This window comes from Coturnix japonica, chromosome 1, assembly GCF_001577835.2.
Source record: "Coturnix japonica isolate 7356 chromosome 1, Coturnix japonica 2.1, whole genome shotgun sequence".
Taxonomy (NCBI): domain Eukaryota; kingdom Metazoa; phylum Chordata; class Aves; order Galliformes; family Phasianidae; genus Coturnix; species Coturnix japonica.
Window position 1 is genome coordinate 109,949,575 of NC_029516.1, and position 16,826 is coordinate 109,966,400.

The 16,826-nt window shown below is 40.1% G+C and overlaps 1 protein-coding gene across 2 annotated transcripts in view; it reads left to right on the top strand.

The window, feature by feature from the left end:
- VEGFD (vascular endothelial growth factor D) overlaps window positions 1-16,826 on the top strand; it is a 55,347-nt gene that overhangs the window by 23,794 nt on the left and 14,727 nt on the right. For both annotated transcript variants that reach the window (XM_015886614.2, XM_015886603.2), the window contains one exon: window positions 16,140-16,350. In XM_015886614.2, coding sequence (XP_015742100.1) covers window positions 16,140-16,350 — 211 coding nt within the window. The remainder of the gene's footprint in view (window positions 1-16,139; window positions 16,351-16,826) is intronic.

The following is a 16,826-nucleotide window of genomic DNA, read 5'->3' on the forward strand; positions in this document are numbered from 1 at the left end:
TATCAGAAGATACAGTATATGTCATGCTTTAAAGGGCTGTGTTTCACATATGTTGGCTGCTGATTACCAAAAGGAAAAGACTGTGTTTTTTTACACTGCTTGTTCTGGCTCTTTCTGTATAGACAAAGATTTTGGGCTGAGCCACTGATTATTTTTGTTTTAATGTTTTACATTGTGTATTAGATTTCTGGGTTACTTTGGCATTTATGTTGTGGGCTTTTGTGTGTGTGCATGTGTGGACATACCCTGCAGAAAGTCCTGCATGTTACAGTGTTTAATGGTACAGAGGATTATGCATATTCTTACCAATTGCACCTCAGATTTTACTTGTAAAGCAAGAAATGATGTGTTATACACACCTATAACATTTTCTGAAAGTTCTTTCAGATCAACAGCAATACTGCCTGGATAGGAATCATCAGGACAGGCTGTAAGTAATGCACAATTAATGAGACACAGGAAGGGCTGCAGACAGGCAGCCTCTTCCCTTTACCCATTGTTACAGCAGTTCAAGTAATCAAACTCAGCCCAGGTCACTTCAAGTTTCAGATCTGTTGATGGTCTTAACCATCAGCTGGTGTCAGTGTGATATCATGTGACAGAGTTCCGGGGACTAAGTACTTAAATACTATATTTACCCCCTCCACAATGATCCTAAATAGTACTATGAAAGTTAAAAACCTTACAGGTTTCTCATGTATCTCTGTCGTGCTTGACTTTTCTTAACCCTATCCACTTCTGTATACTGTGTATACTGGACTCTTATTCATTTCCCATTTGCATACTCAGTCTAGTAATTCTCTGTCTGCTAGTCCCAGTTCTTTCCATCTCCATTTCTGTCCTGTTCCTGTCTCAGCACCACTGGCTCCCCAGCCTATGCTCTTGTGCCTCTCAGCCTTTGAATAAGTTCTACCACCATGATCCTTCTTGCACTCTCTGTGTGCCACCCTTTTCCCCACTCACCTATCCTGGTCTGGGATACCCTGCTACTCTCTCTGACCCTCAGGAGGTGGCCTCAATTTCTCAGCAGTAATCTCAGTGTCCTACTGAATCCCTCTGTTTTCCAGTTATGTCTGAACACAGTTCCCTTCTCCATCCCAAGCTTCTAGCTGTCTTTCCTCACCATTTACAAACTTACCTCCCTTTTTACTCCAGTTACTACTTCAGGTCTCCCCAAACACTCTCACACTCCCTGGCTAGGTTTTGCACAGCTCTGCCAACATTCATCTTCATTCCCTTCCACACTCAGCATTGACACCTTCCTTTTCCATGTTAACTGACCTCTGAAAGAGCCTGAGGGAGAGGAAAAGTGTGCTCCTGCTCAGCTCCAGGCTGCAGGGTGGTCAGCACAAGCCACATCTACAGAGATTTTAACTACTGAGCATCTGTGAGCTTCTGTTACGTTTGGGTGGATTTTTGCAGAGAGATCAGAAGGCATATCTGTGTCAGCAAATGTTCCTCAGGTGTCAGAACTTAACATTTGTGGTCGGCCACAAGGTAATGCTAGATATTTAAAAAGACACGATTGACAGAAAAGGCTTCTGCATTGATAAAAAAGGAGATTCATCCTCAACTGTGGTCAAACTATTTTGTCTGAGACAACTCACCAGATAGTCATAGAATCAGAGAGTGGTTTGGGTTCGAAAGGACCATAAAGAACAGCTAGTTCCAACCCCCCTGCCATGGGCAGGGACATGTTCCACTGAATCAAAAGTTATTAAAATCATTTAGAAGCAGACATCTGGCATGAAAAGTTTCAGCCTGAACATTGAACATCTGGCAATGTTATAACAACTGGAAACAATCTCAAGATGGGAAGCGGTAGGCAACCTCAGTCCGGGGCAGGTATCCGACACGCCTCCTCAACTGAATTCATGTCAATGTTGGCAATAATCCCTCTATTTCACACTCCGTTTATTGGATTCAGAGTGCCAGTCTGACACATTAAATCCTCAGTGAACAATTAGATTTCCACATGGGTTTTCTGAAGACTGAGCATTAATGTTTTTCATAAGGAAATGCTTAAAAAATTCCTTGTCAAAGTGCTGCCCTGACAGTCTCTTACATTTTCGAATACCTCTGCTAGAGAACCGCAAACTTTACTGTCTCTTTCCTGTCTCCCCCTGCCCCCTCATCATTTTTCCTCTCCTAGATCAGTGACAGACATAAGCTACTTTTTCCAGCATTTTAAAATTAGATACAGAGGTATGTCCTATATTCATCAAAGATGAAGTGACTTTTTCCGGTAATCTGTCAGAGCTACTTCTGTCTTCCCACACTAAAACTGCCTCTCTAATGAGGATCCAGGTCCTGATCTCTGAGAGTCTGAATCTCAAGGCTCCCTGCCCTGTTCTGCCCTTTATTCTATGTACTGAGGGGAAGACAAGAGAAAGTAATGCCCATGTTATAACATATTCAGAGTTTTCTTTTTCTTTTGCAGGTCTTCTCACTGTTAAAAACTTTCTTTTGAGATAGGCAATCCCATGGTTAGTAGGCCTGAAGGTTATAAGAAGACAGTGGATTAGATGGGCTGAGACCTGTAGGTGAACATGGCAGTTCTCTGCTATGAGCATATCTTTTCCCCAGCAAAACTCTTTTTTAACCTCTACACCAAATATTTATAGAATCATAAAATGTTCCAAACTGGAAGGGACCCACAGAGATCGTCATCAAATCCAGCCCCTGGCTTCACATAGGACCACTACAAACCAAACCCTATGTCTGAGTGCATTGTCCAAATGCTTCTTAAACTCTGGCATTCCAGGCCATGCCCACTGCTTTGGGCAGCCCATTCCATGCCCATTGCCCTCCAGTGAAGAACCTTTTCCTAACTCCCACCCTGACCCTTCCCTGACTCAGCTCCATGCCCTTCTCTCAAAACATATTGTTACAGACTTGAGCGGACATTTTTGCTCCAGCAGGTCTTAGATTCAACAGTCTTATATTGACACTGTCAGCAGGATAGAAGTAGAAGCCAGACGCTAAACACAGCTGTCTTCTGGCCTGCTTTGCTGAAGGTAGGAGAGAAAGAGCACTTACCCATGATTCTCAACACCTAAGTGATGAATGCTTTGCCCTTGGGTAAGCATGGAGATGCTGGTGAGCCATCACACAATGAGCTGAAAGAGTTCCAAAACTCTTTGCATTTCTCTCTTCCTAAAGTCAGCTCTAATTTCTCTCTTCAAAGTAGACTTTTCTTTCTTACATCCAGCTTCCTTTCAAGCTTACCAGACTCTTTGGGGTAAAGATGATGAAACCGTGGGTTTCAGAACTGTTTCATTATCTCAGTTCTGTCTTTGCTGCTCTTGATTCTCTGTGATTATAATCTCATATAGGATGTCCAACGAACCAAAAACGTGTAGAAATGTACTTGCAGAGCTCCTGCAGGAATGACTGGCTGTGCTTTTACTTCAGGAGTTGGAAGCTGTCATGGAGGTTGTGAAGCAAGCCATTTTGTTCAGGTCTATCTGCTGCTGACTTTCAGTGCTACAGTGAAGCATAAGAGAACAATCTTGCATTGTTGCTATGCCACATGGCATCTGTCCTTGGCTCTTATCAGTTTGGAGAGGGAGGTGATAATACACTACTGCTTGATCGAAAGCAGTTCACACCCAGGAGAACTAGCAAAAAAATCCCTCTCAGCTGATCTTCCAGTCTGGCCCACCTCAGCTGGGATCATAATTGCCGAGTACATAACAGAGTGCTGAAAAATGCATCATGCTGTTAAGATTGATCAGACAAGAATGAGAAATTCATTCTGCTGTTCAGCTGTTTGAAACGAGGACAGCACTAATTAAAATTTGACATCAGTCATGGATCACTTCTGGAGCTCTGTAGAGCCAAGGGGAGGCAGGTTCAGAGGGCAGTGGAGCAGCTTTCAATTAATTTGTGATCACAGGGCAACTGAAACAAGCAATCAGCTCAGGCTCAGCAAGTGTTGCTGGTCTGAGGCCGGGTTGCTGCAGCCTGCTTGCTCTTTCTTCCCCAGAGGGTTTTGTTTGTTTATAGCCACTGATGTGGTTTTGATGCAGCTCCCAAAGGAGGCACACAGAGCTAGGAGGGGAACAATCTGCCTGAAAAGGAAAAAAAAATTGGTGTAGACTCAGGCTTGTGAAAACTCTGCTGTGCTGGTTGCAAGTTTTGCTCTGGTCACTGCAGCCCCCACATCAGATCCATTAAGATTTGCTGGTGTTTTGCCTCCTGTGTGTCTGCTTGGGAAAAAATAGATACAGTTGTTATAGATGATAACTCATTTATTTCCATTTATTAAAAGTCCCGTGGAATAGTTTTTATAATTATCATTAGATGCTTGAGACCTGTGTTTCTTTTAGACCTCTCTCGCAGGGCAAGTCCAATTACAAAATTGGATACTACTGTTTCCTGGGCTTCACACTGAGATGTAATCCCAAACTGACACCATTCTCTGGGGGAAAAAGTGACTCAAGATACTTTGCTGCAAGGAGGAAACCCTTATTCCTCCCACTATTTGCCAGTCTCTTGTGTAACTTTCCACCTGCTCCTTACCTCCCCAGTACATTTTGCAAATCTTCCTAAGTCTTGTTGAGACTTGAGGGGAATGGGAATAAAACTCTCTGTGTCCCTGTAACAGCTGCAGAGGCTCCATTTGTTCACGGGAAGACCAAACAGAATTTGTTCTTTTCTTTGATTTCTTTGTGAAAGTGGTGTATGTGGGCTTCTGAATCAAGTAACAGCAGAACAACTGAGTACAGTATTTCATTTTGCTCAAATTAAGAAAAAAGCCTGAAGGATGCCTGTGTATTGTTTTCTATTTTCCCCAGATATGACCTAAAGTATATAACCATTCACCCAGTGGGAGAACACCATTTAGGGTCCTTACTGTTTTTGCAGAATGGCGCTTAGAAAAGCTGGGTAACTATCTGAACACATGAGATATGGCAATCCAGTGTGGGCACTACACGGATTAGGAGTGATTGTTCTTGTTATTGGGTCAGGATGGTTTTGTCAGATCTGTGTTTTTAGATCAAAAGTATGCTGGGTTGGTTTTGAGAACTCATCATTGCTGAATACAGAGCAGTCACCATTTGCACGCGCTTGATGAAGGAATCATATCTGTATGGTGTTTAATTGCAAACTCTTGCTGTATCAACCTGGTCTAGTGAGCAACCTAGTCTAATGGGAAGTGTCCCTGCCTATAGCTGGGGGTTGGAACTAGGTGATCTTAGAGGTCCCTTCCAAACCAAACAATTCTATGATTCTATCGTATGTTACAGTGCATGTAGAGAGTATGCCATACAATCAAGCAAAACTTTTCACTTCGATTGGCAGTGTGACTCAAAACCCATGTCAGGATATTTTCCTGAACTGCTAGGGAAATATTACTTAATAAAAACTACAATTCCAGGAAAATGTGCATGTGATTGAGGTAACATAAGTTCACTCAGCATTGGCAGTGGATCTGCTTTGTGAAGTGACATTTGGAAATCCGGCAGTTCATTTGGCTAATCACACTTCCAAAACATTTATCAAGAGTCTTGGGTCAAAAACAGAACCTATGGAAGCTGTAACAGAAGGAACCTTCATCACATTAAAAATATTTTCAAATATTGAAAGAACATACAATCATCTGATATTATTCAATTCTCCATTACTGAAACATTCCAAAATCTTTGTCCAAACCTCAGTGATTTGCAAAGGCTGGACAAATATCAAAAGAAAGTGACTATGTTCTGGATATGTTCTTTCTAAAAACATATATTATGCTACTTTTAACATGTGTATTCTGTCAGATTGTTTGTAGCATCGTGTATGATGAAGAAAGTGCTGTGTAGTGTCTCTAGTTGTATTCTGTGCTGAGCATCATGTCTGCCTGAATGTGTTGCTGCTGTGCCAGATGATACAACCAAAGACAGAGGAGAGCTTGAGAAAACGTACTGTTGGATTCCCATAGCTGTCAGTAGTATTTGGGACATACAAGCAAGTTACTGCCATGAGCATTTTATGACAATCTGTATCTGTCCTTTCATTGACCACACAAATGCACTTTCCATATTTATCACAGGAGAGGCCTAAAGGCAAATTATCTGCATAAATGGCTAGGTTTGAAAATGAAGAAACTCCACACCTGGGTAGACCTATTCTTTTGTTCCATCTGTCTATTTCAGTTTTCCATCATTGCCCACAAAACCAGGCACAAGTGAGTGCCATTTCCTTCAAAATCACACTTTAGCTGCTGTGAGAATGTTTCTCACGAGAGCAAAAGATCTGGTTGTGGGCAGTGAAATTTATTTAATGAGAGATGTAGTTGATTCTCAAAATATTTACTGGCTGGAAAAAAACAAAAAAAAAAAGAAAAAAAAACAAAAAAAACTCATTTTGGTTAAAAATGTAATTAGCTGGCTAAAAGTGGGAGATATTTTGATAAATTTTTATCTGTAGATGTCATCTCTAAAAGAAATAATCATGCTTTCATTTCCAAATCGTGTAACGTTCTGCTGTTTTTACTTCTTTGCTTTGATATTTTGATTCATTCAAACCAAATGTTCAGAGAACAACCAAAATGTCTCATCTCTGAGGATTTTGCTAATGTAATCATGCTACTAAAGTGCAAGAAGTCTGGTCTGTTTGCCATAGCACCACAAAAGATCTTTTCTAGTTGAAAAATATATATATTCAAAATGTAAAACAGCTGTTCTCTTGAAGACATCGGGTATCTAATATGATTTACTCATGAAGGCATATGATCTTCAGCCAAGTAAGAAATTGTTTGTCCCTACCTGAACCACTAATCTTAGAAAATAGGTAATTCAGTCTCTTGCCTTCCCTGAGAACAAGGCTGGAGTCTGGAAGAGACTGGAGAGAGCATTACCATGCTGAATAGCAAAAATGTAATAGTCTAGAAGTTGCTTCTTCTCCAGTTTCGGGTCTTGGTCAAATGATATACTAAGTTTTATCAAGAGATACACTCAATTGCCATGTATCTATCAGTGAGAACTACGAACCCCTCAGATGAATGCATCCATCAGTTCCTGCCCCTTCATTCAGTATCAGATGAAACTATCCATTTTGTCACCTCACATTCCTCCCCAAACCATACTTAATGTACCTGTCAGTCCTTCTTTATGTGCCCTGGCCATTCGCTGCTACTCTTCTTACAGGGGGTGCTGTGCCATTTCTCTTTCAGTAGCACTGACACATGTATGATAAGTAGTTCTATAAACACATTCACTCTTGACTGAGAGAAAGCAAGGGAAAATTATGCTCTAACTCTGGAGGCAGATGGCAGAGGCTTTGGGTGGGGAAACAAGAGTTGTTTCTAGCTCTAGCAGGGACTGATGAGGGTGGAGAGGTGACTTTCAGGCTTTCTATCCAGAGTACAGTTTACTACTTCTCCTGCAGCCAGAATATACATTTCTGATGCATTTATATTTTGCTTGCTGTATAGAGTCCTTCTCTGATGGATAACATGCTATGGCACTGGATACATCTGAAAACCTGAAAGAATTAGATGACAAATTTAGGCCTCAAATTTCTGAGAGGACTGTGGAGAAGAATAAGTGTTGCCCTGGTACTTTCTCCCTAAAACAACTTTGACTATCACATAACTACATCTGATGCTGCCCTAAGGTTTCTCAACTGTAATTCAGTTCTTACTAATTTTATATTTGGGCAAAGACTTATGAGGCCATTTCTAGCATCTTAAAAAAGATATTCAGTCCAATTGTGTATTTCTGCAATCTACTCAGCTATGCTCTTTCATTACAATTTTAACGAGAAAGCATTAGAGACCCTTTTTAAAAAGTGAAAGCTTGGGGTCTGCCCCACTTGTCCCACAGTCTACTAAGAGAATGTCCTGATTATCAACAGTGTCGCTGTGATGATGGCCCAAGTGATGTGCAGTTTGGATGAGTCAGTGAGTGCACTGAGAGGCATCATTTTTTTTTTTTCCTGAGCATTAGAATAGATTTTCTTTAAGGCAGAGAAAAGTATTAGTAGGAAGTCAAAATATCTCATTGTTTTGACTCTGAGGTCACAATTATTCAAAGTAAAAATAGCTTATTTGTGTAGTATTAATACATAGATAATCACACATCCAGAGAGGATAGAGTCAGGGATGAGACAAGATTTATCAAAAATTCATACATGATAGCAAATCAAAATTCTGATTTTAGTGGAGCTGTAGAAATGTAAGATATACTTTTCTCCTCAGAAATGAAATCACAGATTATAAAATTAGTGAAGGCTAGCATCATACATGGTAAAGTTAGAGTCTTTGTGCTATGTTTCTTGTTTGTAAGATTGCAAGTTACTCCTGAAAGTCTGATGCTTACAAGGTGTAGAAGACTCTCACAGAATCACAGAATCACAGAATTGTAGGGGTTGGAAGGGACCTCTAGAGATCATCGAGTCCAACCCCCCTGCCAAAGCAGGCTCCCTACACCATGTCACACAGGTAGGTGTCCAGGCGGGTCTTAAATATCTCCAGAGAAGGAGACTCCACCACCTCCCTGGGCAGCCTGTTCCAGTGCTCCATCACCCTGACTGTAAAGAAGTTCTTCCGCACATTCGTGCGGAACTTCCTATGCTGTACTTTCATCCCATTACCCCTAGTCCTATCCCCATGCAAATTTATTATCCATTTTATCACAATTTTATTATCCATTATGCAACACCAAATGGATACAAGATGCCCTATTACAGGCAATGTGTTATGATAAATCTTGACACCGGTTGGATCCCTGCTATCTCAAAATCAAGGCCTATCACTCTAATCAATATTTTCTGTTTTTTCTTGGTACTCTCTTTGGATGAATGCCATCTTCTGTTTTCTCTTACCTTCTAGTTTGGTTGTAGATGCCAGATTAGGGATTGTCTAATTATTTTGGTTTTGTACCTGATCTCTTACTCCTGGGAGCCACAATAATGCTAGAAATAATAGTAATGATGCAAATAATCAAAAGAAGTTCCTCTTACTGCAGAGATTCCATGGAATCTTACCATCTTCACCAAGCAAATGGCCATGTAATACCTTTAGGAATCAAATATGTGTTGACTCCACAATGGCAGGAGCTGGCCTGTTTTCCTGTAAAGAGAGAAAAAAACTTTTCCACAAGAATTCTCTTTCAATCTAGAGAATCCCTGGCCACATCACAGATGATACTACAAGCTACTGCATGACTGAGGAATTACCCCATGGCTTTGAGGTTGTGAATTAAGTGCATTCCTCCACCCAGGCCACAGCCAGTCCTTTTCTTCAACCATTTCCAGGTCTTTCAAGTTTTGTTGCAGTTGCACATCCTGGTTGTTAATATTTGTGTCCTTAAGAAAAAGTGTACACTGTGCCTCAGCAGCAGGAGAGGGGATGTCATCTCATATGACTGCTGAGTTAGTGACTGTACTCTCCATTCACTCTCTAGGAGAGTGAGAGGCAGTTTGGACACGCTTTAGAAGGAAATGAATGTGCAGCCAAAGCACCTATTTTTCTCACTTCAAGATAATAAGAACCACAAATAACAAGTTCATGCATTCAGTCAGGTGAATGACATCTATAAGATCACATTTTTATTTTTTTTTTAGTTATAGGGGGTTGGCGAGGTTGGCAGGGAACAGTAGGAAGTATATCTCTGCAAGATGAATCTGTAACACAGATGAGTCCATACACTGTCGTGAAAACACTTTGGAGAATGCATCAGAGGAAAAAAAATTCTTTTATTATAGCATGCACAACAGCAAAGTTCCTTTGTATTTTTATGTGGTGATGAATCATGTACCTTGTATTTAAAACTTGACTGGATCTGGTTCTGAGGCAGCACTGTAATAGGGGGAGCATTAGTTCTCAAAAAACACTTCTGTGTTTGTCTTCCACATGACTTCTCTTGACACAACTGTGGCTGCTACTGCTGCATCAAGCACACCACACCCATATACACCTCAAAATGTTCTCACTTGCTGCCAGTACTCTTTGTCAATGTCCAAGTGTCCTCAGTTTGTGATGAAACCTCCTGACCAAACTGGCTAACTTTGAAAGATTTAGTTCAAACTTAGCTCAACCATGTTTGGCCATGTTTGTGATAAAATATCATTAAGAGAACCACGGCTCTTTGCTATGAAACTAAAAGCTGCTTTCCTTGGCAAGATAAAGCTGTTACCTTCTTTTTATTTTTTAACTGCTGAGATGGTGGATCGTAAAACAGTGCAAGGTTATTGAGAGGTTCCTCAATCATTTGTCCTGGCTCCAGGACAATGCAGTGATAATGTTGAAGCTTTCCATTGGTATTTGTGCAGTGCTTGACACAATAGAATCTATGACCATAAATCAGAAAAAAAACATTCCTTTTCAGAAGAGCTGTTATACACATGTATAACTTTGAGCAGAGGCTTATGTTCCAGTGTGGATAAGAAGTGATGAGATGGGGGTTTAAAGAAAGTAGTTTTGATATCGTGTAAGCAAATGGGATGTCCTTCTTGGGTTTATTCGTGGATATGGATAACCTTTATTTTTGCCTGTTCACACATACAAAATATTATTTACCATTCATCAGTTTCCTTAAATAAAAATATTGATAGATACTGGACTTGAAAATAATGAATTTTGGGTCCTAAGTATGTGTTTGGGGTATAGGTCCTTGAGAAATTTAGGACTTTAGTGGGCCTTTCTTTTACTTTTGCTTTCACAGCCTTTCTTCTTAGTTCAAAATACATCCAGGAAATCTTGAATGGGCCAAACATATCATTAATGCAAAGATTATCCATGACATGCCGGAAAGGGTGGAATATGTGAAAATGTATTACTTGTATTCTGCTAGCTCATTCAGACATTAGGGTAGGGTGCATTTTCTTAAGCAGGAAACCTTAAAACCTCTTGCCAAAAGTGGAGAAAAGCATGGTGCAAACTGCTGACTTGTGCCATCTGATAGTAGACTTTAAATACTAATTGTCAAGAAAAGGCACTGTTTGAGCAGTGCAGACTATGAAATTTGCATGTGAGCAACATGACTCAAAAAACCACACAAATGTCTGACTGCCATAAATCAAAGGGTTAATGAACTTGGCATCTGATTTAAGCTAGCTTCCAAAGTGGAAAAGGCCACTGAATGCATCAGTCGCCTTTTGTTTCTTTCCAATACTAACTACTTATAGGGTTTTTCTGGCATCTGAGATTGCTAGGAAGAAGATAGATAGTCCATTATAGTTTCTTTTGGAAGAGCAGAAGTTATAATTATCCAAAAATCACAATACTAACCCAAGTTATCATTTCCTGATGTCAATGACATTGCTCATTGCCCAAAAACAGGAAAACAGCTATTCCTTTATGAGCTGAACAAAGTTTTGAAATATATGGGAGGTTACTGTTTCAAAAGCCAGAAAACTTCATCAGACCTTTAGCTGTGGGTATGAGATTAATTCTGATGCTTTGAAAATCTAGTATTTTCACCTTAATTTGATATACCTTATTGATGAGCTCAAGAGATAAGAATGAAATACTTAAACTGAATACTTCTACTTTAATTCAGTATTTCTTATTGATGAGCTCAAAGAAAAATATTATTAAAGGCAATAATATTATGTATGTAGGTCACTCTGAAAGTACTATTTCCTATTTATTTCCATGGGAACTACAATAGATATGAAGAACACAAGAACACTATTTGATATAGCAAATGCTCAGCTACAAACACTAGTTTTCAACATTGTCATCACCATTACCTCTGTATTTTTGCAAATAATCAGAAAGAGCCGGCATGCCGAGCTCATAAAAATCTACACCAGTGGAAATGACCCACTGTTTCACAGGTGCTATGATGGCATCATTGCTAGGAAAAGGTTGCCCACGCAGTTTATCTTTCATTGACCAAAAAGGATGGAATTCAGAAGGCATCAGATACAGACTAGACAATGAATGTGGTAGAACAGTCCAGCCAAAACTGGCAGTGAGTTCTATGATCTTCAAACTGGTTTGGGCCCTGGCACAACCATGTTGCTAGACAAAGATTTTCTTCTTCGAAGATTTCCAGTGATATGACTCCAAAGATATCTTTTTCTTCTTGGGGTCATGTAATAGGCATTGTCTTGGTCTTTTATCAATTTTTCTTTCTCTCCTTTCTCTCTCTCCCAAGTCTTAATGGAAATTTTCACATTTTTAGGGCCAGTGACTACCATTTTTCTAACTCTATAAGCAATGCCAAATGCAGTGAAGTCCTGTTCCACAACTAGATTTCAGCTATCACAACCAATAAACATGTTGATCACTCATCTCAGCTAACTAGCAAGATCTATGACCTAAAAGAAGGGGAGTGAGGGCATGGCAGAGAGAGAAATAGATGTCCCTTTACACCAAAAGGTTGAACAACTCATTGTGAGTTTGGTCTCATTGAACTTGCACCTGACTTATTTCTTAAGGCTACAGGGAAAGACAGTAAAAATAAACAATATCAAAGGACAGTGGGATCTCAACAGTACAAGATGATAAGAGCAGAGTGGCAAAAGTTAGAGGTGGAAAGTAACTGAGGAGGGCAGAGTGGAGGCAGATCGCACCATGACAGGGAGAAGAATCTGGAAGGAAGAGTTGTATTTATCAAAGAAAGCATAAAAAAATGGAATTAGGGGCTCTGAAAAGTTTGAAATAGCATGAAAAGGTGGCTGCAGTCAGGAGACACAGACGAAGTGGCTCTGTTCCTCTTGCTGTTTCTCAGGATCTGGACCTCCCAAAAATGTCAGTGGAGATTTGGCCTTTTTGCATGCTGCCCATTCAAAATCACTGTGAGGAGGGATAAAGTCCTTAATCGTAACACTTGGTGTAGACTTAGAAAACTGTAAAATCTAAGATTTTCTTCCACTTTCATGTTTTAAAACATCTATGTGCAAAGCCACACCCAAAGTGGGTTTTTTGTTAGTTTGTTTGTTTTCATACAGCCAGAGTATGTTTGTCTATAACTAAACAGGGACTGATTTCATACAGTGGTACATGAAAGAAGTGCTCAGATCTGCATGGTATTAACAATCACACCGTATGCCATCTTTCGTATTACCTGAGGCCATAAAATGTTCTGTTTTCCTTTTGATGCCCTTTTCAAAACAGGCTGACCATAAATGTTTGCTTGGGAAATATTTTATGACCACACAGTATTAACTGACACAGTGCCATGACGAGAGAATCTGAGGCTATAGAGCCATGTCCTGCTGCTGTGTATTGCTGCATCTACAGTCAAAGTGTATAAGGATGGAGACATTCAAAACAATGAAAAGTCTGTACATGCTCTAGAATTAGTTTAAAAGATTATGCTAGGTGAATGCATTGTAATGGTCTCGGTGATGTCAAAACAAAAGTGTAAGGCAGTATTTATTGCACCTGTTTTGGCACCTAGGTAGATTGGAACAAAATGAGATGTTTTTCTTCAAACGTTTTATATCCAAGATAGTTTCAGTGGTACTTGTTTGACCAAAGATCTACAACACGGATAACTCTTGTGGTCTGGTGAGCCTTTGCTTGCTGGCCAGTTAAAGCACAATTTCAAATGAATCATGCTTTAAAGTATTTCTATTACTCTGTATAGGCTGAGTGGGAGCTGAGAGCAACTAGGCTGCAGACTCAATAGATGTCCACACTGTAAAAATCTACAATTCCTTAAGATTCAGTGGTCTCTTAAAATCTATCTGTGTCTTCCATTCACCATCATGCCTAGTGTGTCTAGTGCTCTGAGCAAGAGACAACACTTTATCTCAGTACTGCTATTGTTATGGTAAAGGACGTAAGCAAATTCTGTATTGGGTTGCTGTGAAAGTTATAAAATCAGCAGTAAATTCCATTCCCTCCAGTAAGGAAGGGAAGAAGAAGGAGCACACCTATTATGGCATTGTGCTGGGAGGCAACTGAATATACCATTAACCCCAGAGTCTGGGTGCTTGTTAGGAAATACACTTTGGGGTTGAATAGCCTTGGCCATACTGAGCAAGATTTGAGTTGGCAGAGAAATTATAACTCTGTTCCATGGATTCTATGTGAGTTTTGGATGAACACAGTGTAGTTAATTAGGATTAATCTCTAATGACTACCGAGAGAATACTGTATTGCTCACTGTTCTTTCCATTTCCCTTGTGTACTTCTCCAATTTCCAATAACAGAAAAAGGAGGAACAAAACTGCATACATGGGTAGGCTTTGTCCATACCACTGTAATATATCAACATCAGAAGTACTGTTCTGTAATTACCACAGTTTAAAACCTACTAGATATGCATACAGAATAGAATTCTATTAATAAAACTTATCTTTTCCATACAGTAACTATTTAGTAGGCATAAGGTCAGTGAATTTACACACCAGTGAAATTCTGTAGCTTTAGAAATACAAAAATACTTAAAGCAGTACAAATAATTGAGTTGGATAAGCCTGGAAATCTTTCTGTACCATGTAGCATGTGTTTTTTTCTGTTTTCTATGATCTTAGGTTTAAAATTACTAGTAACCATTAATAAAAATATTTGATATTTAACTAAAAGAAATGGAAATGCAAGGTTAAACTACTGACTTCCACAAGGAATGCAGATACATCTTTTCATTTACAGGATGCCATCATCACATTTTACTGGTTCTCTGTAATTTTGTTCAAGTTTAAAAGTTTTAGATGCTGATCCAGACAGAAAAGCTTTTTACTGTAGACAAAGAAATCTTGTAAATGCTTCAATTTTAATACCTTCGCTCTCAGTGCCACACCACATCAGGTCCTATACTCATCTTTTGTATAGTCAGAGACAGTACGTGGATAGGAAAGAATACAAGCTGTAGTTCTTAGAACAAATTACTCAACACATTGACCTCAAGTTGAATTTCAGCCTTCCTAGATCAGCAAAATTCTGGGTATCTTGTTTCTAAAACTGTGTTGCAGTTCAGTTACTGGTGCTAATTGTTCACATTCCTTTTGACTTATTGGCCATAAGTATTGAGGTGGGCTTTCCAGTTTTAATCACATATGAAATGTATGAGAAATCATATACTTACAAAAAACAACCATCTTTGTAATGATACATGGCAGCTTGGTAGAACACAATACACTGTTCCATATAGGCATAAAAGAAGAGCAAAGAATTTATTCCGAGTTAACTGCTTAGGGATTTTTAGGTCAGTGGAAGGTAATTATGCAAAAAATGAACTTGGCCAGAATGTACAAGTTAACATCTGTATCATTGCAAAATAAATGCCACAGATGTTTTAATAATGAATAACAGATGTGATTAGTGCCTAGGTTTTAAATCTCATCTAAAAATCTTCCTCTTGTAGGTAATTCTTCCCCTTACCTTTTCTCCAGCCTTATGCAGAAAACTAACTGGCTACTGGTTGGGACTGCAGGCTGCTGCCTACCTCATCACCAGCTTCTGTCTTTCGGCTTTGCCTTTAAGACATGGTGCATTATTTATGAGAGCTGGCAGAGCAGCCCTTAATTTGCAAGTCAAAAAGTACAGTCAACTGCATGAACAGAGAGCACAACTGAGAGCACCAGCCCAGTGCAATGCAGTCATGCACAATGATAACCTTTTGCTTGGGTTGAAGGCAATAGTTTTCTGCAGACTCAGTGAGTCATTGGAAATAAATACAAACTGTCTTAGTAAAGGCATAAACACAAATGCTGGAAGGCAGCAGTCAAATAATCAAGCACTGCTGTGGAGTGCTGTGCATTGTTTACCTTAAAAAGGTAAAGATTAACGACTTTAAACTAATGGAGTAGGCCTCTGTAAGGAATCTTCTACCATGGGACTAAAGAATGGTCATATACATCAAGAAGGCAGAAAATGAGTGACTGAGGTAACAGTGCTGCACAGCCAAACATGGAGACTGGAACTGAGGCCACCTTGTCTGCCCTGCATGGTAGGGTGGGAAATGAAATAGGTACCTTGCACTTTGCAGTTTGTTGAATGTTGTGTTTGCCCACCAGGTGGACAGGCCCTTCTACTCCGGGCAGCTTCTGGCTCTATCAACTTCTCTTGCAGTGATGTTTCCTGATAGACACCCATTTTGGCACCTGAGGTGACTTCAGGTGCCATCAGAAACCGGTAGCTGTTGTTCCAGCTTTTCTTAGCTGCTCTCAGCAATGTGCTGCCTCTTGCGTAAGAGCATCCAGAAGCTCTGTAAAGGTTCTGGATTTTTGATTTCCTCCTTTCCTTCCAGAGGACATCTCTGTCAGCATTGGAGCGGTCAGAGCAGCAGATCAGGAGAGCATCCAGCCTGGAAGAGCTCCTTCGAATAACTCATGCTGAGGACTGGAAGCTGTGGAAATGCAGGCTAAAACTCAAAAGCCTGGCCAATTTAGACTCCCGCTCTGCATCACATCGCTCCACCAGATTTGCTGCTGCTTTCTATGATATCGATACACTGAAAGGTAAGTGCAGGATTGCATTTGAGTCTAGCTCCAGCTTCAGGACCGCTGTATCTTATGCAGTAATGGGTTAAGTACCAGGGGTTTCCTAGAAGACACCTGCACTGGAAACAGCAGGATATTAATGGAAAATGACATTGTATGAAAAAATGTCAGGCAATGGCCTGAGTACATCTCCCTTTTTATGGCCAAATCAGGCTTATTGTACTGTATATTGTCCAAAGAAGAGTTCTGTTATGTATGGATCAATCAGTCCAAGGACAGACAGGAAATAAACATGCAAAGAGTGGTCTGGACTGATGGGCTGAGGGGCTTGCCAGCAGCACTGTGCCAGATCCAGGAATTTACTTGCAGTCAGAAACAAATGAGCTTTAAACAGGCATTGAAATTCCATTTATAATGAAGTGCACTCTGATCTAAGGCACTGCATCGGTACTAGTGTCTGGGTGGAAACTGGAGGGAGGAGCTATTGTCCTAAT